The 27,743-nt window shown below is 38.7% G+C and overlaps 1 protein-coding gene across 3 annotated transcripts in view; it reads right to left on the minus strand.

The window, feature by feature from the left end:
- Positions 1 to 333: 333 nt before the first annotated feature.
- The window catches only part of LOC108338022 (uncharacterized protein At3g06530), a 35,876-nt gene continuing 8,466 nt past the window's right edge, over positions 334 to 27,743 (minus strand). For all 3 annotated transcript variants that reach the window (XM_052880917.1, XM_052880916.1, XM_052880918.1), the window contains 23 exons: positions 27,429 to 27,523; positions 27,160 to 27,312; positions 26,870 to 27,026; positions 20,759 to 20,892; positions 20,463 to 20,544; positions 20,195 to 20,375; positions 17,794 to 17,869; positions 17,444 to 17,608; positions 17,298 to 17,363; positions 17,113 to 17,217; positions 16,850 to 16,939; positions 15,517 to 15,734; positions 15,209 to 15,416; positions 14,918 to 15,097; positions 11,645 to 11,740; positions 11,472 to 11,539; positions 11,038 to 11,380; positions 9,919 to 10,134; positions 8,829 to 9,488; positions 8,339 to 8,742; positions 7,388 to 7,640; positions 1,642 to 1,812; positions 334 to 799 (listed from right to left, as the gene is read on the minus strand). In XM_052880917.1, the coding sequence (XP_052736877.1) occupies positions 569 to 799; positions 1,642 to 1,812; positions 7,388 to 7,640; positions 8,339 to 8,742; positions 8,829 to 9,488; positions 9,919 to 10,134; positions 11,038 to 11,380; positions 11,472 to 11,539; positions 11,645 to 11,740; positions 14,918 to 15,097; positions 15,209 to 15,416; positions 15,517 to 15,734; positions 16,850 to 16,939; positions 17,113 to 17,217; positions 17,298 to 17,363; positions 17,444 to 17,608; positions 17,794 to 17,869; positions 20,195 to 20,375; positions 20,463 to 20,544; positions 20,759 to 20,892; positions 26,870 to 27,026; positions 27,160 to 27,312; positions 27,429 to 27,523 (4,352 nt within the window). In that variant the 3' untranslated portion in view covers positions 334 to 568. The remainder of the gene's footprint in view (positions 800 to 1,641; positions 1,813 to 7,387; positions 7,641 to 8,338; positions 8,743 to 8,828; positions 9,489 to 9,918; positions 10,135 to 11,037; positions 11,381 to 11,471; positions 11,540 to 11,644; positions 11,741 to 14,917; positions 15,098 to 15,208; positions 15,417 to 15,516; positions 15,735 to 16,849; positions 16,940 to 17,112; positions 17,218 to 17,297; positions 17,364 to 17,443; positions 17,609 to 17,793; positions 17,870 to 20,194; positions 20,376 to 20,462; positions 20,545 to 20,758; positions 20,893 to 26,869; positions 27,027 to 27,159; positions 27,313 to 27,428; positions 27,524 to 27,743) is intronic.

Below are 27,743 nucleotides of genomic sequence, written 5' to 3' on the forward strand. Positions count from 1 at the left end.
TAAACACAACGCTGCCGCTTGAGAAAATTACACAACCAGTTTTATGTTTTATATATTTTACATTGAAAAGAAAGATTAATTAAATTAAAATGTCAATGTAGTCCCAAGTAAAATCAGAACCTTAAAAGTCATTGACGTAATAATAAGAGCAAAAAAGAAAAATTGCATGCATAGAAAGCAACGAAAGAATAACGAACTAAAAATGTAGCACGACAAACTTGATTTTTTTAAAAAAAAATGAAATGATAAAGTTTAAATGAACAAGATACAAAATATTAGACTTGTGTAGAAAAGAGTCACAGATTACATTCAACTGGGGAACGAAGTTAGATATTGACTAAAATTATGTATGTTTTAAAACGAATCAATTTAATATTTTTTTCCCTCTTGGTATTACAAATACTCCCTAAGAGCATTATGCTTTAAATAATTGAGAGTTTAAAAATAGAACTTTTACCTTTATCAGAGTAAATTAATGCTAACTTTGCTTAAATAAACAAAATTTACAGGGGCTATGGATCGGATTCATCAGTTGATTACAGATATCATAACACCCTTAGAAACTACATCATAGATATTGCCGAAGGCTTTCCCCACTCAGAGACTCCATTTCCTGGAGAATATCCTGCGCAAGAGATTTAACTGAAATCTCCACGTCTTCAAGTAGTTCACCAAGGAAGGGGATCGTTTCGGCCAATAAAACTAGGTATTCCTCTTTCAAGTTCTCCACAAAATACTTGACAATTCTTAGGCCCAACATTTTAGCTCGCATCTTATCACTCCGTGTCTGCATTAAAACCTGTAAAAGAACCGGAAGAAGAAGGCAGAAAGATATTCAGTTTCTTAAACGACAGCTATGGGTGGCAAATGAAATTCAATACTGGTATGAGTTGGGTACAAACATATAGCACTCTAGAGCTCTAGATGTTACTGAATACCCAAAATTAAAATAAAGAACTAAGAAAAAACTAATGTATTATGTAATGAGGATGCCAGAGAACACGAGAAGGTTGACACCATTTTAGATTATCAACCTGTGGGTCAAAATCACATACATAACTATAGAGCGTCAATAGCACATTATCTTAAGTTTGATCAAAATGGCATAACTCTGTCGTCTATTTACAATTAAACTTTGTTAAGCCCAAACAAAATGAATTAAACTTTTCTAATGAACTAGTCAACTTTTATGGAAGTTGCCTCATTTGACTTCTCAAAGACTTGTTTTGCCTTTTGCACTTATGAGAGAGATTCAATTAATTTCCCTCGTTTTCTTCTGTTAAAAGATAGGTGATGAAAGCACAAGATTGAAAGCAGTTAGGGTGGTTCGAGTCCTGTGACAAGTTGCTCTTGTTTTTCTAGTTTGAATGGCTAGTGATATTAGCCCAAATCCACTTATTGGCTTGCTACTGCACCGTAGCTACTTATGTTAACAGGTAGGGGAGCGGATTTGTCAAGTTCAAAGGTTTTGCGGGCCATATCTGTAATTTACATTTTTACTATGGCCATATTCAAAACAGTGTTTCCCATTAACACCTCATGTGTTTCACTCAATGAAATCCAACATATTAATAGAATGTCAGTGTCAAATTACATGCATAAACAATAACGACTAGAAAGGAATAGAAATAAAAAACTTACCTCATGGTTCAAAGGCTTCCACAAAAGGTCAGATCCAGCAGTCACTGCCATTTGACCGATGCAGGAAACCACTAGGTCATCAACGTCCTTCACACTCGGTATATTCATGCTGTCATCCAACAAAGTCGGTGGATCTATTACAAGTTGTGAAACAATAGGTCTCAACAACATCTGTGGCCAAGTATGATATTACAGTCAGTGAGGAAATAGAATTAGAAAGAACACTACTGAAGGAAGCTAAAAGGTTAAAAGAATATTTTATTCCATAAAGGAATGAGAGAAAAGAGAATGAAGAAAATATGCAAAGTATTTTTAAGTGAAATGGAAAAATTCCTAGTACAAATATTTTAAAAAATATTAAGTGGGATGAGCTAATCAATCAACTAGATGGAAGAAACAAAGTCTTCACTGAACTTTCTCATAACTACTCAAAATCGTGTTGCAACTGTGTTAGATATGTCAAATATTATTTATATTTTATACAAGATACAATTATTATAAAATATACAAGATACAATATGTATAAGATATATATCTAGATATGTACAAAAATTCAAAAAATATAATAACTGTATAATTTCACTTCTGCAAACATATTAAAAATAAAAAGTATTAATAATTGTCATAATAAATCATATCATATAATCTACAAATATTAATAGTGTAAAACTCAATCCATTTTTTGGACCATCCACAGAGAATAGATTCCGTTTTGGTTCATAAAGAGACAGTGCTTCGATGTCTCATTTGTAACTGTGAGAAATGGAGAGGATTAGGAGAAAATATCCCCTTGTGTTTTGAATACACTAAGGGTAGTTTTATTTATAGTGAAACATAAGGGCCAATGCCCTTAATACAGAATGGGCTAAGCCCAACTAACAGAAAATAAATCCTTAACATCTAACACTCCCCCTCAAGCTGGAGTATATAAATCATATGTTCCAAGCTTGTTACAAAGATAATCAATTCTAGGTCCTCGTAAGGACTTAGTGAATATGTCTGCCAACTGGTTGCTTGAGTTAACAAACTCAGTCTTGATGTCTCCGGATATGATCTTTTCTCGAATAAAGTGACAATCAACTTCAATGTGCTTGGTTCTCTCATGAAAGACAGGGTTAGAGCTGATATGGAGAGCAGCTTGATTATCACATATAAGTGTCATTTGAGTGACATCTCCAAATTTCAATTCACTGAGTAATTGTTTAAGCCACACAAGCTCGCAAGTAGCTGATGCCATAGCTCTATATTCTGCTTCTGCGCTGGACCTTGCCACAACACTTTGCTTCTTACTTTTCCATGATATTAGGTTGCCACCAACAGAGACACAATATCCAGAAGTAGATCTCCTATCAGACGGGGAACCAGCCCAGTCAGCATCTGAATAACAAACGATTTTTGTATCGTTGTTAGGACCATATAGCAAACCTTTTCCAGGTGATCCTTTAATATACTTCAGTATGCGAACAACCGCATCCCAATGGTCTTCACATGGGGAGTTTAGGAATTGACTCACAACGCTAACTGCGAAGGAAATGTCAGGACGTGTAACAGTAAGATAGTTTAATTTGCCAACTAGTCTTCTGTACCGTTCAGGATCTGAGAAAGGCTCCCCCTGATTTGGTAGGAGTTTGATGTTAGGATCCATAGGTGTCTCAACAGATTTAGAGTTCATTAACCCTGTTTCCTCCAAGATGTCTAACGCATACTTCCTCTGAGATATGACAATACCGGTGTTGGATTGTGCTACTTCAATACCCAAAAAATACCGGAGTTTGCCAAGATCTTTGGTTTGAAAATGATGGCAAAGGTGTTGTTTCATCTTAGAGATGCCAAGATAGTCACTTCCTGTGAGAACAATATCATCGACATACACTATTAAGTAGATACATCCAGCATTTGAGTGGCGATAGAACACTGAATGATCCGCTTCACTGCGAGACATACCAAATTGTTGAACAACACAGCTAAATTTACCAAACCAGGCCCGAGGAGATTGTTTTAGGCCATATAAGGATTTGCGAAGACGACATACCAATCCAGATGACTCCCCCTGAGCAACAAAGCCAGGCGGTTGCTCCATATAAATTTCTTCATGCAAATCACCATTAAGGAAAGCATTTTTGACATCAAGTTGGTGAAGAGGCCATTGGCGAAGAGCGGCCATGGCAATGAATAGGCGAACAGAGGTCATTTTTGCCACTGGAGAAAAGGTATCACCATAATCCAAACCAAAAATCTGTGTGTAGCCTTTGACAACCAAGCGAGCTTTGAGACGATCAATAGTGCCATCAGGACCAACCTTGATAGCATACACCCACCTGCAACCAACAACAGACTTTCCAGATGGTAATTGGACAAGCTCCCAAGTTCCACTTTTCTGTAAAGCACTTAATTCATCCAGCATAGCTTGACGCCAGCCAGGATGAGTTAAGGCGTCACCCACAGAGTGGGGAATGGACACAGAAGAAATGGATGAGAGACATGTATAAAAAGATGGTGACAATCTGTGGTAACTAAGAACAGTATAATGGGGAGAAGTGTTACAGGTAGAGCGTATACCTTTACGAAGGGCAATGGGCAGGTCAGACTCATTTGCTGGAGCCGGAGGAGACACAGGAACCGGCACTGGAAGTGAGTCATGAGGGAGACGATTGCGACGACTATACACCTGAAGGGGTGGTGGTGAAGGACGATCCTGTGGTGAATGAGAGTCCAAAGAAGGAGGAGACAAAATGGGTGGAGCATCACTAGGAGAATCACAGAAAATAGGAATATCAACAGTAACAGGTGGAGGTTCAAAACTCGAAGATAGATGTGAAAAGTAGAAAGAAGATTCATCAAAAGTAACATCAGCAGAGATAAAATGACGATTGAGGGAAGGGGAAAAACACTTATAGCCCTTTTGTGACCGTGGAAATCCTAAGAAGACACATTTGTGAGACCTAGGAGATAACTTATCAAGACCAGGACTAAAATCATGAACAAAACAAGTAGACCCAAAAACTCTAAGAGGTAAAGGATGTAGAGGATCTTGAGGAAACAAGATAGAATGAGGGATTTTGTTATCTAAGACGGAAGATGGCATGCGGTTTATAAGATAACATGCCGTGAGAACGGCGTCACCCCAAAAACGTGAGGGTACTTGACCATGAATTAGAAGAGTACGAGTTGTCTCAATAAGGTGTCTATTCTTGCGCTCAGCCACCCCATTTTGTTGAGGGGTATAAGCACATGAGGTTTGGTGAAGAATGCCATGAGAAGCCATAAAATGTGTAAACGATTGAGAAAGATATTCACGACCATTATCACTACGTAGAGTTCGAATAGAAACCCCAAACTGTGTTTTTATTTCATTGAAAAATAATTGGAAAATAGGAAACAACTCAGAACGATTCTTCATTAAAAACAACCAAGTACATCTTGAGTAGTCATCAATAAAAGTAACAAAATACTGAAAACCTAAATTGGACTTAACACGACTAGGTCCCCAAATGTCAGAATGAACCAATGAAAAAGGGGACGATGCCCGTTGTGAGACACTACGAGGAAAGGAACTACGAGTATGCTTTCCTAACTGACAAGACTCGCACAACAAACTTGATAATTGTGACAATCTCGGGACAAGTTGTTGTAGTTTGGCAAGACTAGGATGACCTAACTGAGCATGAAGAAGGGATGGTGACTCCATGATTACGCCAACATGTGGAGAAGGGCGGAGATGGTATAGGCCATGAGACTCACATCCTGTGCCAATCATGTGTTTCGAACTCCGGTCCTGCAACCAAACAGAATCTTTAGTAAATGAGATAACACAATTAAGGGTACGAGTTAGACGACTTATGGACAATAAGTTGAAAGGAGACCCGGGAACATAAAGTACATGATCAATGGATATGGACGGAAAAATATCAACAGTACCAACACCATGAGATGAGACTCTAGACCCATCAGCCATTGTTACCGAGGGTAAGTTATCCGAACATGACAAAGAAGAAAATAAGGACTTGTTACCAGTGATATGATCGGTGGCGCCTGAGTCAAGGACCCAAGATCCGAGGGAGTGAAAGTGAGTCAGACCAACAAAAGGTGTACCTGTACGTGCAACAGATGCAGATGTAGTGGAACTAGAGTGCTGACGATCCTCATACCATCTGAGAAATTCGTTAAAGATTGCAGGTTTTTCTACGGTATTAGATGAAGTAGGAGGGTCTCCAGATGGTTCAGAATTGGCCATTGCTACAGGTCGAGGAGGTCGTCCATGAAGTGCATAACATTGATCAATTTTGTGGCCTAACTTGCCACAGTGGTCACATTTTGTAACACGTCCTTTATTTTGCCTGCGAGGCCGACTTCGATCATTACGTTGGATAGCCATAACTGAGGAGTCATCAATATGAGGAGATGTCTCAGTGACTGGTTTGCTCGGTATACGCAGAAGAGCTAAACAAGTAGAAGTAAAGTTGGGTATGACAGGAGAACCCAAAATCTGATCCCGGACATGAGAGATATCATCAGAGAGTCCGTATAAAGCCAACAACATGAAGAACTTTGATCGTTGTTCCAGTTCTTCAGCAGGAGTGGGAGCAGGAGGTAATATATCATTAAAATCATGAAGAAGGGCATGAATTTTACCCAAATATTCGGCCATGGGACCATGATTGCGTGGACCAATAACAGTTAATAGGTCCTGACAAACACCATACAGGCGTTGAGTGTCATTTGTGTACAACAACTTCGCCTGTGCCCAAACTTCTGAACATGTTTCATATGATCGAAACATTTGTTTCAACGAGGAGTGAATGGTGGATTTTATGACAATGCATAGCTGAGCATCAATTTTCATCCAGCGGGAAGTGTCATCCGTTGTAGCAGTAGTCACATCTTGAGTAAGGTGATCTAAGTACCCCTGACTCTTCAACCAAAGTTTGATGTCAGACGCCCATGTTGCATGATTTGTGCCATCTAACTTGTCAATAGACAAGTGTACATTCACATAATTGGTGTATATTGAAGGATCAGAAGAAGAGCCACCAACATAAGTGTTCGTAGAAGAGGAAGATGCCATGGAGAAGGAGAAACCCTAAAAATCCAAAGTGCTCCGATTGACGCAACGATCACAGATCCAGAAAGAGGACGAGGAGGCGATCACGGCGGTCCAGATCGGCGACGGAACTCTCCGGCGACGCGCCGTCACGCGCGGTGGGAAGCGGCGGCTCCGGCGATTCTGGTGGCGGCGCGTGGAGGCGCGTGACCGGTCCGTTGGCTGCGATATTTGTACCACGGTGGTCGCCCGGGCGAGACGATGCCGATGATGTGGTCGTCGGTCAATTCTGGAACTCCGGCGGCGGCGGCGGCGGCGGCGGAGGCGGCGGCGGCGACAGCGGCGACAACGGCGGCGACGGCGATGAGTTGTGCCGGAAACTAGAGTTGGCTGGACCTAATCCTATGCTCTAGATACCATGTGAGAAATGGAGAGGATTAGGAGAAAATATCCCCTTGTGTTTTGAATACACTAAGGGTAGTTTTATTTATAGTGAAACATAAGGGCCAATGCCCTTAATACAGAATGGGCTAAGCCCAACTAACAGAAAATAAATCCTTAACATCTAACAGTAACAAATATTAAATTAAATTTTTATAACTTTAAAAGGCTTGATACTTAACAAATACATAATTAATATCCAATACTTTGGTATTGGATAGACATGAAGTAAGTGAGTTCTTTATATGTAACAAATTCACTTGCCTGGAAATTTGAGGAGTCCAGAAACTTCAAGGTCCCGGTGTCATACAGGAAACACTTGTGTAAAGATGACAAGACTAGTGCCCTGAGATGCCAAACCTTGATGGAGACGCTGCCTGTTTCTTTTATATTGCCATCATCCACAATCTTGGCCCTTTTCTTCTGATTCCCAGTAGACACTTTCACATCTCCATCATCACTAAGATGATGAACACATCCACCAAGCAAGTGTTTGAAGTAAGGAACAAACAATGACCTACAAGTAAGGATATAACACCTTAAATGGCTGTCTTTGATCATTATTTAAGGAAAAAAAATTAATGTAACATTATAATAACTGAATATACACTAATGTCTACGGGTGTATACACATTATACTCCCTCCAGCTTATTACAATACACGATTTTAAAGAAATTGTTAGTTCTTTCTACAAGACAATCTATAATTCTCTACAGGTTTCAATATGTTTGCTTTATTAAGCCCCAAAAAATATTATGAGTTATTTTGTTGTGTTAATGAATAGTGAAACGAAAATTATAGAAGTCCTCCATAATGAAGGTTAATTTGGTACATTAGTAATACTTTTTTAAAAAATCAACTAAATTGTTTTCATTGGTCTGTGCGATTATGTTAAAAATGCCATATACTAAGGAGAAGAGGGAGTAATAATTAAGGAATCACATTGAAACTAACTCTCAATTTAATATCGTAAGCAAACTTATATAAAGAAATTTATCTACTGTCATAGGTGGTTGACATATTTACGGTAGTTCAATACACTATTTTCCTATATACATTATAATTCCTAATTTATTAGGGACAAAAAGCTAAACTCTTCTGATAATAAAATAATCACATAGGCCTAAATTTTCAACCATGCTTATTTCAAGGAACATTTCTGAGAAGAACAATTACTAGGTAACCAAAAATAGAACATACGAATGTCAACTTACCGATGGTTCTCTGTAAGCTTATTTACCATGCCATAGAAAGATATGGCCCTATCAATGCTTCCCGTACATGAAGTTCCATCCACTTCAGATTCTACCCACTCTATACTCTTTATGAGAAGGGGCTTGAACATGCTCTCCGTAAGTTTTAGAGTCAGAACAGTCAATGTATTAAGCACACCTTTCTCAACTAAATCAATGTTTTCAATTGAAGGAGGACTTTGCCGGCGCAGATCAAGAGCAACCAAACAAAGGTCAAATACCTTCCCATGAAATGCCACAATGGACGATCTGTCCATTGTACCTATTATGATTCCCAACATATCAAAGACAATAGTTAAGCTTTTATCCCCAGCCTTAATGGCAGCCGGGTATAATTTTAACAAAGGTGGCAATGCAAGTCGAACCTGTAAAAAAGTAAAGAATTGGTAAATAAAACACAAGAACTTTGATTCATACCAGTTACACAATACTACATTATATAAAGCCTTACAGGAATTCTTTCAGCAAGAAGCTTTCTTACTCCATGAGCTCTAGATTCCACCTTTGCATGCATTCCTGAAATATGTTCAGGATAAAGCAACAGAATCTCCATGATATTTACAAGGTACGGATTTAAAAATCCACCAAGCTTGTCCACAACTGCCTCCAAAGTGATGAGAAGATAAAAATAGGATTCCATTGTGGCTGATAAAACATCACTACTTTTGGGTTTCATATCCAAATTAGACAATACTCGATAAGATGACTTCATCACATTGTCCATAATCTTGGGAAGTTCTGCCAGTGCCTTTGGACCTAGAACATTTATCAGGGCAGCAGTTGCTCTGAGGCAGCTAGAAGTCACAGCTAAGTTATGAGATGCAATATATCTTGTAACAGATTGAAGGCACAGACTAAAAATGGAATTATTCGAAGGGAATATTTCAGCTACAACTTCTAAAGCAGAAACTGCTGCCACTTTCAAGGAGGTATCTGATGAGTCATCAAGTACTCGAATAATTTCAACACATAATTTTTTAAGTGATTCTGGGGAAGTTTCGTTCATATGAAGCAAAAGAGAAGTTGGAGTTGACCTAGAACCCTTATTGTCTTTAAGCCTTAAGCTCACATTTTTATGACTTCTTGCAGCTTCACATAACAGCCCAAGAGCCTGCAGTCCAAGAATATAAAATATCAAAAAGTTTCTCAATGCCCTGTTTTCACAAAACTAAAGATTATGGATTTGTATTTGCGTTCTCATGGTGTGCAGGCATAAAACGCACTTTATTAAATGCTCTATATTAAAAATATATTGATTATCATTTATGTTTTTGAAATATAAATACACTTTCTATTAAAACTTCACACCAAGATATAGAATCAATGGTATAAAAAATATATATGAATAATACACAATAATATAAAAAAAATTCAATGACCACGGTGTCTATCCATCAAATTAAAGGAGCATCTTGAAAATCACTATACCTGACAGAATATTACAAAGTAGATAGAGACGACAAATTATGGTCTACCCTTGAGTCAAAATAATACAAAATCCTATTAAAATTTGTATATTGTAACTATATTAAAAATCATACCTTCTTCCCGACATTTTTATCTGCATTGTGGAGCAATTTAGTTATGCTGTTAATGTACACATAAGGTATCATGACTCCTGCTAGAATCCTTATAACAGCACGCATAGTTTCCTTCAACTCGTTCCTCACAATTACAGGGATGTTCAGTTGCTTTTTTCTTGCATCTACAAGTTGCAAAAGTAAAACAACCTGCTCCATAAGCTCGCCCAATGCCCTCTGCAACATTCAAGAAGCCATAACATTTATTTTAATCATGAATTTATTCATAATTAGAACATTTACACACAAAAAAAGCATAACACACTACTGTCATTGCCATCTCATTAAAACCAAATACCGCAACCTAGAAAGAAAAAAAAAATATGATCCGTATTTGTTATTGAATATTTCAGTTTATATTTTCATTATCAATATATCTACAAAACAAGTGTTTGTGGGCTCATTCAAAGATTAGAACATTAGCAGAAATATAAGCATACAACACTAATTGCATTACCATCACACAAAAAACAAAGTTAACAGCTGAATATGAACCTAAAATGAAATATCAAACAAATATAATTTATGTCAATATTAGGATCCAATTGCAGCAAGTATGGGATTCTGGGGAAAAGTTTGGCTTGAACTCTCTAAGTACAATGGCTAGCTTTAGTGGTGCAGTCAAAAGGTTCTTCTATCAATTTGGTTTCAAATAATTCCACCACAGCTAACCGACGTGGGTGCGGTGGCTGGCTACAGTGTGGGGTTCTAATTGCAGTGTACAAGAATTTAGCCCCACATGGGAAGTACAGGATTTTGTTGTGGGGTTTATAAGGTCTTGCTCTCGAAACACAATGGCTAGCTTTGGCAGTTGTTCTCCAAACATTCTTATCAGTTAAAGACGATTAGACAACATTGAATCATTATATAAACTACAGAGGTCTGTGGAATTCAGCCTTAGTTCAAGAGTGTCCACATAATTTGCCAAAATTTTTTAATTAAGGTCTCAACAACACACTGTTATCTGTCAATAGGGCACAGGACAGGAAAACATTACACAGGTAACATTAAAACTTTGCCATGTAGAAAACATTGAGATCATATAACTATCTAGCAGCATGCATCTGATTTGGATTTAACCTGAATGACAGCGGCATCTTCTTTTGATTCCAACTTAAACACAAATTCTGGATCTTGCAACTTTTGCAAAGAAAATTGCATCACAATAAACAACTCCAGGAGCTGTGTCTGGTCAACATCTCTATTCACCCTCTGTTCAAGCAGCATGACTAGAGAAGGAAGCCAAATCTTACTCGTAAACTGTTCACAAATTTGCACTGCAAATCTATATTCCCACTCCTTAGTATAAAATGTTAAATCATCTGCTGTCTCAGCATTAAGAAAACAACTGGCTTTCTTTGAAATTAGCGAACGGAAAAGTAGGATAAGCAATGACGATAAGCTTTTCTCCTCACCCAAAGTTCTGCAAAACAGCCATCATTATAAGATGCACATCCCAAACCAATGGCTAAAGTGTCAACAATAGCAGATCATGTGTAGAAATAGAAGAATACCTTAATAAATATAGCACAAATGACAGCCTTCTGTGTTCAACAATTTCAGGAAATATTTCCATGAAAATCTGTAAGGAAAAAAAGTACATATTAAAAGTTTGATCTGAAAAGATTCTTTACATGAAGCAACAGAAGAGACATGACATCCAAAAACCATTTCCATGAAAACCAACCTTCAGTAGTTTCTCCACATCATCTGTCTTAGAAAGCCAATAAGGAACAATTGCAGATATAAGATCCTCAAAAACAATTCTTGAATGGTCATCAATCTACAGGCATATAAAAAGAGAAATGGTGACACCACAATTCGTACACAGAATTAATCATTAATAATCCTTACTAAATTGAACTATGAAGATTTTTTCTCTTTAAACACGGTACTAAAGACAAGTTGCAAGAGCTAAAAAGAAGCATTCTACTAGTTTTTAATAAAATCCTAAATGGTAACTAACAAGCAGTTATTAAGAAATAAGGCCTTAAAACAAGTGGCCGAGGTTCTCCAATATAAAGCACATCCCAATAATTGAGGCAGGGATTGTAAGATTCTCTACCCTACTCAACAAATGATTGTTAACCAGTGATGCATGAAGGAAACTCAGGAATAACAGAAATGCCTATAGGATTTGGTACTATAAAACCAGTTGACATTAGGCAAAGTTGTCCAACAAATCATGTAATTAAGATAGTCAATGGGTGAATTTGGTACTATAAAACCAGTTGACATTAGGCAAAGTTGTCCAACAAACCATGTAATTAAGATAGTTGTGAAAATGGAATACAGGATATGTATTGAATTACTTAGTTTTTTTTACACCCTTCTCCTTAATCCTATATTTATAGGATTAAGTGAATGGAACACACCTCACACACACTCAGATACAGCACATACACACTAACAGCTCACATACACTTAAACACAACTTAAACACAATAACCAATAATTCTAACACTCCCCCTCAAGCTGGAACATACAAATTGTATGAACCAAGCTTGGAATAATTGAACTTGGTTTTGAACTGGATGATTTGTCTTCAAGAGTGTGAGGCAAACAGAGATGGTTTATCACATGTCAATGAACTAACAACAGCTTGTGAAACTTCAACTTCAAAAGTGGATGAAGGAGAGCAGCGGTGGACAATGACAAACTGCAAGGACTGAATCCCCATCAATGATGGATGAGTGACGGGATCTGCAGTGGCTGAAAGCTAACAAACTGCAGGGACTACACTGAATCCCCATCAATGATGGATGGGTGATGGGAACAACAGTAGTAAAAGCTACAAAACTACAGGGACTACACCCATGCTAAACTGCCATACTTGGTTTGCAGGATGGGTGATGGGATCAACAGTAGTAGCTGAAAGTTACAAAACTGCAGGAACTACACCCATGGTGGACTGACATTTCCTTTGCAGTGTTGTCTTGGAACGATACTCCCCCTCACTGCAGGGACTAAATTGTCATTACTGACTGATGGGGCCTGTAGAGACTAAATTGTCATCACTGACTGATGGAGCCTGCAGGGACTAAATTGCCATCACTGACTGATGGGGCCTGTAGTGGCTGGAAGCGACAAAACTACAGGGACTGCCATCACTAACTGACGAGGTGATGGGGGCCAACAGTGGTTGAAAGGACAAAAGACGGTGGTTGGCAGCGGACGGTGGTCGGCAGCGGACAGCTGCGGACGGTGGGAAACAACGGATAGCGGCAGACGAACGTCGGGAACAGAAGTTGATGGTGACAAACTTGTACAACTCCTCACTGTGGCAAAACAGTGCTAGATGGACAATGACAAATGGCACCAAACAACAACAAACGATGTCAAACAGTGCCTGGACAGCGGCAAACGGCGCCTGGACAGCGGCAAACGGTGAAATTGTTGACTGAGATTGGAAGTATCACAGTGGGCAGAGCTGGAGGATGACGAAAGCGGAAAAAGGTAGGACTAGGCGTTGGTCCATCAATTTTGAGTCGATCTTGCTCAAGATCACATTCTCAAACCTCGACTTTTCATCTCTAGCCAAATCTTTCTCCGTAACACCCATTGCTAGAATGTCCCCTTTCCATTCCGTCACATCAACATCCTTAGCAGTGAAACAGATCTAGGGGGTTTCGATATTAGAAGGATTAGTGAGACCGAGAGTGGCACGTGCGAGAGCTTGAGTCATGAGTTTCCTCGCCGGAGAACGCAGAGGGAATGCGGCGAAGTGGAAACGCGAGGCGAATCAAGTGAGAAAGGGAGAAGACGAAGACAAACGAAGATGGCAACAATGGCTACTCTGGAGGGTCTGAACAGAGAGAGGGAGGTCCGGCGAGACGACCGGCAGTGGCGCGGTTTGATGCCGACGAACACGCGTTCGAGATCTACCAGAGAGAGGAGGCGCGTGACGGCGCATGCGGACGAGACAGAGACGGCGACCATCAGGGTTAGGTCGCGCTTGAAGAGACGGTCCAGATCCACTGGACACCGATCGGAACTGTGACGGTGGCCGACGAGAAGGCGGCGCGTGACAGACACGCACCCGAGACTGGCTGAAGGAAGGCGACGCGTGGAGAGGAGTCTGGTCTTGACTCCGACAAGGTTGGCCGTCGCTCGAGGAGACGGTCCAGATCTACTAGTCACCGGTCGAAACCGTGACGGTGGCCGGCGTAGATCGAAGAGATCTGATGCTCGTGGCGGCTGGTGCGGAGGCTTCAGAGGACGGGACCACTAGGGTTGGGTTGCGCTTCTCAAGGCGCACCTAACCCTTGACTTTGCCAGAGAAAACGACGTTCGGCGGCGGCAACGACGGCGGACTGGCCGGAAAGACGCGGCGTGTGGCGGCTGGCAGTGTATCACGATCACCTTTATGAGCCTCTGCTGGATACCCTACGTTTGATGATGCTAACAGAAGGTGCAGTAAGAGAGCGGAAGGAGAAGGTGGATATTGACATTTTTAGGGGCTGCCGGCAGACAACAAAGACCACCAGAAGAGATCAGAGAACCTGCTCTGATACCATGTGAAAATGGAATACAGGATATGTATTGAATTACTTAGTTTTTTTTACACCCTTCTCCTTAATCCTATATTTATAGGATTAAGTGAATGGAACACACCTCACAGACACTCAAATACAGCACATACACACTCACAGCTCACATACACTTAAACACAACTTAAACACAATAACCAATAATTCTAACAAATCATGTAATTAAGATAGTCAATGGGTGAATTTGGTACTATAAAACCAGTTGACATTAGGCAAAGTTGTCCAACAAACCATGTAATTAAGATAGTCAATGGGTGAATTTGAAACAAGTATGGACAAACAAAAAGAGAAAGATATAATAAGCCATTCTACCGAAATGACAACCATACCAACATGGTAGAAAAGGATATAATAAGCTATTCTACTCATAGAATGCCTAAGCTCAACAGAAAAACTCTATATTAACAAACCTGTGTGACGGCTGCATCTCCAATAACTACAAGAATATCGAGCATATACTCAAAAACTTCTTCTGGATAAACTCTAGTAATAGCAGAAAGAACAGAAAATATATGGTTGCGGGTGATAACTTCAGAGTTCTGGGCACACTCTATCAGTAGCTTAATGTTAATTTCACTTTTAATATTTTCCTGTCAACAACGATAAAACACTATATAAGGATATAACCAAAATAGCGAAAGGTAGTCAAACTAAGTTATCTAACATAATAAATTTCAAAGCTTCACAATTAGGATGCATACATTCAGTGAGGCAATGCTTTTAAGAGAAATAATTATATCCTCCAGGATTATCAATAGAGTCTGTTGAATATGATATATTGTGCTATTGTTGGCTTCAGAAGAACTTGATTTTTGGCTTAACCTTTGCACAGGTATAAAGGACTCGTTCACGCATTCCTCTGAAGATACCTTGCTAAGAAGCTTAAATAAGGATCCTAACAGTAAATGCCTGCAACAATCAAATTGAAAATTAGGACAATTAAATGCATCAATCGCTAATCTCGACAGTACACATAATGTAACGTTCAGATTCAGAATTAAGCAAACACCTATTTGTTATGTCCTTCTTCAATAGCAAAACATCAAGAAGGGAACTAAGGATATAGACTGGATTATCTCTTCTCCATATGTTATTAGAAGGATCTTCAGCATCTTGGTGTCCAACCAATTTTTGTTTCTTCACCACCTTTTCATTTGAAGAACTAACTATAAAACTCTTCAGTGCAAGTATGAGATCAAGCATGTAGCCAACAGTTGAGAAACTAATCTGCAATTCCAACATATCCCCAATTATTCTCAATTTCATTTCTTTTCATCCAATTGTGGAATACTAAATTGGAAGAACCCTCCCACTACATTAAAAAGTAACAGGGCAACAACAAATAACATTTAAAGTGAAAAACAACTATCTGCTTCAAAAGGCCATGGCCATTGACAAGAATGGAACTTACGTATTGAAATTTTGCCTCAGGTCACAACCATATTAACTGTTTAATAATTTCCAAAAGATGCTATCTATTTGTTCATTTAACAAAGCTACAATTAATTAACAATATTAATGATTTTATTACTCAAGTTTTAAATAGAATGTCATAAAAACATTTGTATGAACTCAATCATATGCATAAATGACACAGGGGTTCTCAAACATGTCAACAAAAAGTGTTTCCAGAAAGACCAAGGCTAATATATAGAAGATATATTGATTGTTAAGATTTCTCTTAAGAACAAGACTTTAAACTTAGCTCAACCCCACAAAATTGACTTATAAAGTGAAATTTGCACCCACTTATATGTCGATATGAGACTTCCAACACATCTCTCTCATGCCGAGACATATACTTCTCATGTGTGGGACCAGACATTGATGGGTGATCCGATAACAACTCGATACCTGATAGAACAATAGACCCCACAAACAACAAATTTCACTAGAACAGAATCTAATTCACGACTCTGATACCATGTTAAGTAGACTTTAAGTCTAATTCAACCTCATAAAACCGGCTTGTATGGTATGTTTTGCACCCATTTATATAAGTGTTTTCAATTTTTATTTAAATATTCATACCATTTGTTAACCATCAGTACTTTAAAAACAATTTAAACAGAAAATTCACTGTGGAATGTGTCTTCATCTGACAAGTAAAGGGGCATCTGGTTTACAAAATGTTTTATATTTTTACTACCCCAGTCCCAAAAACATAAAATAATAAATAAACACCCTTTCCAAAGAGAAGTTCCAGATAGAATAATACCAAATAATTAAGTTCTTTGCAAATAACCACTAAAAAACCTTACACTCCAGAAAGATACATTAAAAAAGGAACTAACCAAGACAACACATGGTTAATAACATTTGATTATGAGCAAGAAACTAACATGTATACGCATTAATGCCTCTTTAGTTGCACGTTGTACATCACCATTACCATTACGCCACAGAAACACAAGCTCACAAAACAAATGCTCCTGGAAGGCATAAGAAAAAAAAAGTAGAAGTTAGGACTCAGTACGGGCTACCTTGGTATTTTTTTTTTCATTTACACAAAAAGGGCAAATTATCACACATTTTATCGCATAAAGCAAAGAAAAGGCAGCAATCATTAGATCAACTCATCAATAATCAAGAATGACAATAAAACCTTCACTTCATTCTTCAAGTCCACATAGAATTTACTGTTGAGTTTGTTCAAAACAGCGATACAAGGCTTTACACAGGCAGGGTCATCCGAATTCAGGCCCCCAAACTGAAATATCAAGAGAATGAAGTCAGTAAATTCAAAATAACAATAGGCATTATGCGAAAAATATACAAAAAGTATCTCACCCGCAATGCTTTCACTAAAAGATCTTGTAGATCATTTCCACCAGAGGGAGATGACATAACACAGCTCTACAAATAAAGTGGAACAAATTCACACCTAATCTCAGAATAAAGGTTCCACCAGTTAAAACTAAACTCAAAACACATACCTCCAGCAAAAGGCACGTTATCTGAATTTCATTGTCTGACAATTTTGGACACGACAGACTGAGTTTTTCATAGTATTGCATAAGAAAAGTGAACAACAAAGAGCCAACTTCTGGAACATGCATAAGGGCATTCCCAATTCCTTTGAACAAGGATAAAATCATTAGCTGCAAGGGATATCAACTAGTAAGTTACTTCCTCACAGTCTCAGGATTGCATAAAAACCCACATGTAACACTGTTAATCTGATATGAACGTATGAAACATTCATATATATCACTATATCTAATATATCTAATATCTATAGCTATAAGATAAATAGCAAAAATAGAAGAGAGTGAAGACATCAAACCTTTCCATAGTTAGAGAGTTTCAGCGTGGAACCCAAAATGAAGGCTATAATTCTTATTTTCGTAGGCTGATCAAACCTGAAGAGATGTGTTTGAAAACAATGTGGAATAAAGGATCTCAAAAATTAATACAAATGAACACTTTTCCAAGGAACATTGTTCACAAAAAGTAAAAATAGAAACTACAAACAAGCAAAATCAAAAAGGTCTAAGATGGAGAAAGCTACACGATGATTCACAGAAATTTGCATCGAACAATGACAATAAGTATCAGAACCAAGAAAAACTGAATATTCCTAAATGGCTAAACCTACTCTATCCCCCCTCCATCTCAACAAACAAAACAGCAGCTTAAACTCCACAACAAAGATAAGCCACACAATCTGAAACAATAAACAGATTGTAAACAAATAAACAAAAAAGAAAAACATTATTGTAAATCAAATCAAACAATGTTAAATCTATATTTGACTGAACATCTGTGAGGTGGAGCAATTTGCACCTTCTATCCTTCTTCATCCTCTAATATAATGCTAAGATTAATTCACAAAATAGTTAAGGTGCCCAAATCACATACAAATCCAAGCTGTCACAGTTGCAAAGAAGGACCACTTTGGGACATTGATGAAATTATGGTTTATATTGTCATTTTATCAATACTTGCTGGCTTACTTTTTTATTGTAGAGTCCTTTGTCTTAAGCGAAGCCTCTTGTGTAGCTGTCTTAATTGCAACCACAAGGTCGGTGATATAGTCCCACATTGACAAGCAATAGAGCAAAAATATATGATATAACTAGGAGAAAACCCTCTCCTTACCATCAATTCTTTGTGGTTGAGTTATGCCCAAACCCAAATTATAAAATGTATGAGTCTATAATAGTTCCAATGTTGGTTCATCTACAGTTGCCACACTGTAGGCTGGAAGTCCTAGGCATGATAGGGAGTTTAGAAATATGTCTCAGTTGTGGTTAACCCAAGGTAGCCTTGGTTGCAGCATCTATAAAGGTTGCTTTAATTGCAACCTCAAGAGTTTTTATTTAATCACATATCAACCAAACAAATAGCAAAAGTAGTGTATAAGTAGAGGATTGGATTTTAAGTCGAATCATTTAATTAAACTTGAATTGGATATTTTTTTGGATTTTGAAAATTCAAAATCAAGGAGATTTAAGACAACTCGGACCGGACCACACCAAAGCCAAGTTTCGTTAAGCCAGACCTAGGTTAGATTGCAGTCAAGATAGGCCAGGTCAGGCCCAACATCAAGTCGTATTTGGCCTAAGTCAAGCTAGGCTAGGAAAAACCTAGATAAGTCTTGGATAGGTCAGGCCATATTAGAGATTGATGTAAAAACATTCAGTTCTTCAATTGAATGTTAGTTTTCTGTTTTCTGTAACCTATTTAGAAACCTTTAGAGCCTATATATACTCGCCTTGTATTCTGTGATTTCATTTAACTGAAATATCATACAGTTCAGTTTTGGTTTAATCTTTTCTTCAAATCGTTTTTTTGATAGGCCCAAAAATTAGTTCGACTAGAACCATGTTTAGTTGGTTGGTCTAAGCTCATTGAGTCTTTCAAGGGGATAAACAGAGGAGATTTGGTACCATTGAGTTATGACCAAACTCATATATTAGAAACCTAACACCATCTCCTATCCAAAACTTTAAGACAATGGGTTCATGGTGTCTTTTTTCTTATATGTTGCTCAACTTCCTTATTTCTACCAAATGTGGGACACTCACTTGGGCAAAGTTGGCCCACAACAGTCTGAATAGAGATAAGCCTACAAGGTCAAGGCCAAGTCAAGCTAAGTCAACGAGGCTTGAGTCTAAGTCAAAACAGGTTGAGCCCATGCCATGTTGAGTTGGACCTTCAAATCCAAGTTAGACAAGACTCAGATGGAGTTGGGTCAAGCTTGGTCCATGTCAAGATAAGTTGGGTGAGACCAAGGTCAAACTGTGTTGGTTGGGGCCTAGGGCGGGCCATGCTGGACAAGCCGGTTGGGTTGAGTAACTTCAAGTTTGAGTCAAAATCAAGCTAAGCCCTGTTGGATCCAAGTTGGGTCGAGTCTAGGTAGAGAAAAGTCAATTCAGGCCTATGTCAGGAAAGGTTGGGTTGGGCAAAAGGAATGCAAAGTTGGAATGGATCTTCAAGAATCCAATCCATGATCACCACTAGTCATTTGTCAAACATCATCATTTAGATTTTAGAAACGAAAAGGCTTACAAGGGGACTTTATCCAAATGTTCTCCACATTTAAGAAGATCAAGTATACTATGCCGAAAGATATTTCACAAAGCAGCAGCTAAAGCAATGAATATAAAAAACAGTTCTACAGAAATAAAGTGCAGCTATTGAAATAAGAATGATAAGAATTTCTATAATAACATAAAAAATACCTTTTTTCAACATTTTGAGGTACCAAAATGTTTTGATGCTCCAAGTTGTTTGTAAAGGATGAGCTCAAAGTGGATGCAAATAGTGAAGGAAGAAATTTCTTGTCGGACAATATGAATGTTTTCAGCTGACTCATCAGGGAGAGAAGCTCACCCACGAAATGAAACCATGAGGCATTGTTCCCTGTTCTTATCAGTATTAGATACTTACAAAGTACTAAGGTGAAATTAATAAAGCATTGCGGACTACATCAAATTATTCTAACATTACCATTTTTCTTGCCAGCATGCTCAAAATGACACCACAATGTATACAATGAATCAATACAGTCCATGGCAGCAACCCTTATATTCTGGAAGAAATTAGAAAGATGCAAAGAAATTATCAGCAGCCAACAACACTCCCACAAAAATTTAAAAAAAGAAAAAGAAAAAACAGCAAAACCATGAATAAAAATAACTTGAGATACGTTGACAAGACAATTTGCCAACAATTACAAATAGGCAATATACAGAAAAGAGGGGGAAAAATAGCAAGTTTAGAGAATAAAGCTAACAGAATCGTACCTGAGTATCACTCGCTAAAGGAACAAGAACAGACGGGAATTCAGCTAAAAGTCCAAGTTTCCATCTATCTGGTTCCAGGCTACACAGAAATGCATAGCATTGAAGACTTTCAACCTGGACTGCAGCAGAAACACCTGCAAAATGGAATATTCAACCCAAAAATCAAGCCAATTGGAACTTATATGACTTCTGAACCATAAAATGTTAGCTATAGAATACCTACGCAGTTTGGAATTATAACAACACAACTGCACTTGCATAGATGGAAAAACACTAAATTTGGTTGGGCATATATGCATTAATTAAACATATATTAATGCTGTGATTAGAATCAGACAAACAAAGATATTTAAAAGCTCTTTTGGTGTGAGATAAACCCATGGACTCCACAAATATCTCAGTTTTGAATAAAAAATTAGAATAAATACTTATAAAAAAAAGACAGTGTAGAAGGCTCTGGACTGACTTTCAATAGCAACTTCAACCTAATGGTTCCAAAGACTTAAGATCTAAAAGAGAGAAAAAAAATGTTTCTCAAAGTTCTTATTTCATTTCTACTCTTAAGCTTACATTTATAGAACTAGAGAGAGTGCTCTCTAGTTGTAACACACTTAACACAACTCACACACAACTCATACACACTCACACACAGCTCATACACACTCACACACAGCTCATACCCACTCACACATAAACCAATAATTCTAACACTCCCCCTCAAGCTGGAGCATACAAATTGTATGTGCCAAGCTTGGAACAAATAAACTCAATCCGAGGTTCCCTTTAGTGACTTAGTCAACATATCTGCGAGTTGGTCATTTGATCCAACAAACTCAGTACATATTTCTTTTGACAATAACTTTTCCCGAACAAAATGACAATCAATTTCTATATGTTTGGTTCTCTCGTGAAACACTGGATTTGATGCAATGTGAAGAGCAGCTTGGTTATCACAATACATCTTCATACTCTGGATGTCACAGAAGTTAAGTTCTTGAAGGAACTGCTTTACCCATATAAGTTCACATGTTAATGAAGCCATTGCCCTATATTCAGCTTCAGCTGTTGATCGAGCCACTACATTTTGTTTCTTACTTTTCCATGAGATAATGTTTCCTCCAAGGAAAACACAATATCCAGTAGTAGATCGTCTATCAATAGGAGAACCTGCCCAATCAGCATCACAATATCCTGATACCTGAAGGCTTCCTTTTTCTTCATATAACAGCCCTTGCCCAGGAGCCTTTTTTACATACCTTAGAATGCGAATGATAGCATTCCAATGGCCAACACATGGAGCTTGCATGAACTGACTAACCACTCCAACTGCAAAAGATAGATCCGGCCTTGTAATAGTAAGATAGATTAGTTTCCCAACTAGCCTCCTATATCTCTCTGGGTCGGAGAATAACTCACCTTCTTCTGTTGTCAATTTTTGATTTGGATCCATAGGGCTATCAACCGGTCTACAATCAATCATGCCTGTTTCTTGCAAAATATCCAGAGCATACTTCCTTTGGGAGATTACAACTCCATCTTTTGACTGAGCTACTTCAATGCCTAGGAAGTATTTGAGGCTCCCAAGATCCTTGGTTTGGAAATGTCTACACAAATACTCCTTCAGTTGAGATATTCCAGCAGTATCATTTCCTGTAATAACTATATCATCAACATATACTATCAAGTAAACACATTTCCCTGGAGATGAATGATAATAAAAGACTGAATGATCTGCTTCACTGCGTCGTAGCCCAAATTTTTGAACAATGGAGCTAAACTTTCCAAACCAAGCACGTGGTGATTGCTTGAGCCCATATAGAGATCGGTTCAATTTACAAACCATACCAGACTCCCCCTGAGCAACAAACCCAGGAGGTTGCTCAATATAAACCTCTTCCTCAAGATCACCATGGAGAAAGGCATTTTTGATATCCAATTGATGAAGCGGCCAATGACGAATGGTTGCCATTGCAAAGAACAATCGAATGGTAGTCATCTTTGCCACAGGAGAGAAGGTATCACAATAATCAAGACCATAAACCTGAGTGTACCCTTTTGCAACCAGTCGAGCTTTGAGTCTATCAATGTCACCATTAGGACCGACTTTAATTTCATATACCCATCGACAACCAACAGCCTTTTTGCCTGGGGGAAGTGGCACAAGCTCCCAAGTATGACTATGGTCAAGAGCCTGCATTTCTTCAATCATGGCGTGTCGCCATCCAGGATGATCAAGTGCTTCCTTCACAGTTTTAGGAATAACCACAGGAGACACTGAGGATAAAAGTGAATAAAAGGAGGGCGACACTCTGTGATAACTAAGAAAATTATAAATGGGATGAGGATTTCGAGTGGAACGATTACCTTTTCTGAGAGCAATGGGCCAACCAAAATCATCTTCACCAGGAGGCGTGACAGGAGATGGTGACGAAGAAGAATCTGAAGAAGGAGATCCACCATTTTCTGGAAGAGGATTATCCATCGGGGTACTGTGTCGAAGGTTATCAGTATGTGGAGAGGAAGGTTCGAGAGGACCTTGGGTATTACTTGGATTGACTGAGGTATTTGAGATATTAGACTCAACTAGAATAGGAAGTACCTGTTGGAGGATATGAACATCTTGAACAGATGGAGAGAAGAAAGGTGTCTGTTCAAAGAAGGTAACATTAGCAGACATGTAGTATTTCTTGGTTTCAGGAGAGTAACATCGATACCCTTTTTGAAGTCGAGAATAGCCCAAAAAGACACATTTGATCGCACGAGCAGAGAGCTTGTCAAGTCCCGGAGACATGTCATGAACAAAACAAACACAACCAAAGACTCGAGGAGAGGTGTGAAAGAGAGGGTTATTGGGAAAGAGAACGGAGAAAGGAACTTTATTATTGAGAGAGGAGGAGGGCATTCTATTAATAAGAAAACATGCAGTTAAGATGGCATCCCCCCAGTGATGAATAGGAATGTGAGCACCAAGCAAAAGAGTACGAGCCGTTTCAACCAAGTGTCTATTTTTTCTTTCGGCTATACCATTTTGCTGGGGTGTATGAGGACAAGTGGACTGATGCAAAATACCATGGGAGCTAAGAAGTGAAGAAAAAGTTGATGAGAAATACTCTTTAGCATTATCACTTCTTAAGACTTTAATTACTTGGCCAAATTGGTTTTTGATTTCATTCAAAAAGGATGTGAAAATAGGTAACAATTCAGAGCGATCTTTCATCAGATAAACCCAAGTACATCTAGAATACTCATCAATAAAGGTAACAAAATACCGAAAACCAAAAGAAGAGACGCGACTAGGTCCCCAGACATCAGAATGAATAATAGAAAAACTAGAAGTACACATTGATTGAGATCTTTTAGGGAAGACAGATCTAACATGTTTTCCTAGTTGACAGGACTCACATTCTAAAGTTTGAAGACCACTAAGTTCAGGACACATCTTTTTTAATTTTGACAAGTTAGGATGGCCAAACCGATCATGTAACACTTTAGGGGGAAGAGCGGCAACACAAGATACCCGTGGACGAAATCCAAAATGGTATAAACCTCCAGCTTCATATCCTTCTCCAATCTGTCTCCCCGAGCCACGCTCCTGTATAACAAAAGATTTTGAATCAAACGTTATTGAACAGTTTAATATTTTGGTTAACTGACTTAGGGAAATTAAATTGAATGGACAGTTAGGAACAAAAAGAACGGATTTTAGAGTTAGAGAGGGAGACAGGGAAACTTGACCGATTCCCTTTGAACAAGTTTTAGAGCCATTTGCAAGGGTAATGAAATGAGGTTTTTCTTGGAGAGAAAGATTTGAGAACAATGAGGTATTACCAGAAATGTGATCAGAAGCACCCGAGTCAATTACCCATGAATTTGGACCTGCCATGGATTGAGAAATGCAAGCTGTGGATGTGCTTGAGGACTGAGATGATTGTGCCAAGCTGTTAGACTTTAAGCGCAGATACTCTTGATACTCTTCCTCAGTAAACTTGGAGTTGGAAGTGGAAGTTTCAGCCTGAGAGATATTGGCGGTTTTTGAAGGAAAGCCATGCAAGGAGTAGCAGTTTTCTTGGGTGTGACCCATCCTGTTACAGTAAGAGCATTGACGTCCCCGACCTCCACGTCCTCCACGTCCTCCTCCTCTAGTTCCACGTCCTCTTCCTCGCGTGGCAACCATGACAGATGGTTCTATTGTTTCATGAGTTTCCTGAGACTGAGGCACAGGAACACGAAGAAGACGTGTGGTCAAGGCTTCCAAGGAAGGGACTTCATGACTTGTCAGAAGTTGATCTCTGATGTGATTCAAATCTGGATGCAAAGCACGTAGGATCATTACCATATAATACTGGTCAAGCTTCTTTTTGATATCTTCTGAAGATTCCAAGAACATTCTCAATTCTTCCACAGCTGCTTGGGCTTCCGTCATGAAGGAGACCATATCATGGTCTGTCATTTTGAGACAGGCGAGCTTGTTTGCGGTATCATAGAGACGTTGAATATCATTAGCATAAATGCTTTGGGCTTTCTTCCAAAAGGTGTGACATGTCTTGAAGGCTCTAAGAGATATCAAAAGTCGGGGTTCCACAGATTGCCACAATAGGGCACACAGTTGAAAATCAGCTTGTTTCCATTGTTCAGCTTTGTCAGAAGGTACTTGACTCTCATCCTGCTCAAGGTGGTCATAACGTCCTTGACCAAGGAACCACATTTCTACAGCAGCAGACCAAGACATATAATTCTTTCCATTTAGCTTTTCGGAAGTGATTGAGGGACTTCCAGAGAAAGAAAGAGCACTTCCAGATGCCATTTTTCAAAGAAAGAATAAGAAAAACCGTGTAGGACCCGAAAACCCTAGAGGGTTTCTTAAGGTTTTCTTAAAGAGAAGCTTCTAGACCCACTAAAGTAAGATTTTGAGGGTCAGAACGGACAGAGGAGCTGAGGACGACAGCTATGGAGGTGGCGCGGAGACTTTCCGGTGAGCAGATGGCGGCGCGTGGGCAGCACGCGCTTGTTCGCAGCGCACAAAGCGGCGGCGCGTGACGGAGCGTGGAGGAGAATCAGGCGAACCCACCGGTGGGGTTGGCTTTCGCGTGAAGAGGCGAACCAGATCCAGTGGTCGCCGGACGGAACTGTGACGGCGGACGGCGGCGGACGGCGGCGGACAGATACCTGGATGGCGGATAACCAAGTTGAAGAACTTGAAACTGCAGTTGACAGCTGCAGATAGTGGCGAGACAGCCGCAGACAACGACTAACGGCACCGGACAGGTGCGACCAGCAGTGACAGTGCTGGTGGACAACACACGGAAACCAGAGCCGGATGAACCCGCTCTGATACCAACTTAAGATCTAAAAGAGAGAAAAAAAATGTTTCTCAAAGTTCTTATTTCATTTCTACTCTTAAGCTTACATTTATAGAACTAGAGAGAGTGCTCTCTAGTTGTAACACACTTAACACAACTCACACACAACTCATACACACTCACACACAGCTCATACACACTCACACACAGCTCATACCCACTCACACATAAACCAATAATTCTAACACAAAGAATAAAATTCCTCTTCTCCAACAGAAATCATTTGCACAAAAGTACTAAAGAAGTAGATGAAAGGATAAAAGGGGCTTTCCATAGAAGTGCTTAAGGATTTAGAATTTACCCAATAGTCCACGTGAATTTACCCAGGTTTACTCAGAAAAGAGTTTAATAGTGAGTTAACTCGTTTTCTCAATCTAGGATCACAAACTCGAAAGAGTTTAATGTTAACTCGAGAGTTTGACACCCTTGCTCTCAAGTACCATTCTCATAAATTTATTCTTCAAGTAAACATTCTATTCTCACTTAAAAAAAAATACTTTGAGAAGAGGGTTTCTCTGATATTAGTTTTTCTAAACATCATACATACTTCAAATACAAGAACCAATGCATCTTAAATTGTTCTCTCGTAAAATGATTTGGCATTGGATATGTTTGCACTGTTAAATAAATATTAATAGACCACGCCGTTGGGAAAAAAATACAATCCAGCATATCCACAACAGAAGTATCAAAAACAGTGTCCAACAAAAAGCCATGAGAATCAAAAGAAAAAGATCAAGTATATAGCAACCTTCCTCTGTGAAAAACTTAGACAAGAGACAAGAAGGCGATATTCTGCACTGCACTGCTAAGTGATGGAGGTGTTTACGGAATGCATGCTTCAAATTTGAGGAGGCAAAAAAAACAAACAGATTCCTTATCTTGCTGACCCACTTATCACCATCACGCTGCATTTTGTAAAAGGTTCATTCATCCAATCAGTGATGGAAAAAAAGGAGTCTAGTAGCAAATTCTGAGAAGGATAGCAAGTTCATAAGACATTGATTACAGGATTACAAAAATGACAAAGGAATTCCTAACCAGTAGAATGTCAGAAGGTGCTACAGATAGTAGTAGTTCTAACAGCCTCCAAAATATGCAAATCATAACCTTCACGTTTATAGGCCTTAGATTGGCATACAAAAGATCTTTTAAGAAATCCTTGCACTGCCACTCTAGCATTTCAGAATTGAACTGCAAAACAATTCCCAACAATTGAAACAGTAACAAGTAAAATTTAGCTTCTCAGCACAGAAAAACGAGACAAATAATGAACTAAGAAAAACAGCATGCAAGTAAATCCTATGTACCTCATCCAATACGACATCAGCCCCTACTGAAGTTTCCCATTCAGCCTTTAGAAAAGGAAATAGACATTCAAATAGTGCATAAATGTCTTCTTCGTCTTTAATCACAAGAAAAAAAGTCAATTAATTACAAGTTTATGACTAACATCTAATAGAAAGAAACAAACTACAACTAAGGAAAGCTAAGATATAGCTCAAAACATTTATTTCTGACATGTGTCAAAACGTTATTGTTTTCAATCATTCAAAAAAATAATATATTTATGTAGTTATGAACTGTGAAAACATGCATAGACAGACGGTAAGCAATAGTTATGG

Source organism: Vigna angularis, chromosome 7 (assembly GCF_016808095.1).
Source record: "Vigna angularis cultivar LongXiaoDou No.4 chromosome 7, ASM1680809v1, whole genome shotgun sequence".
Taxonomy (NCBI): Eukaryota; Viridiplantae; Streptophyta; class Magnoliopsida; order Fabales; family Fabaceae; genus Vigna; species Vigna angularis.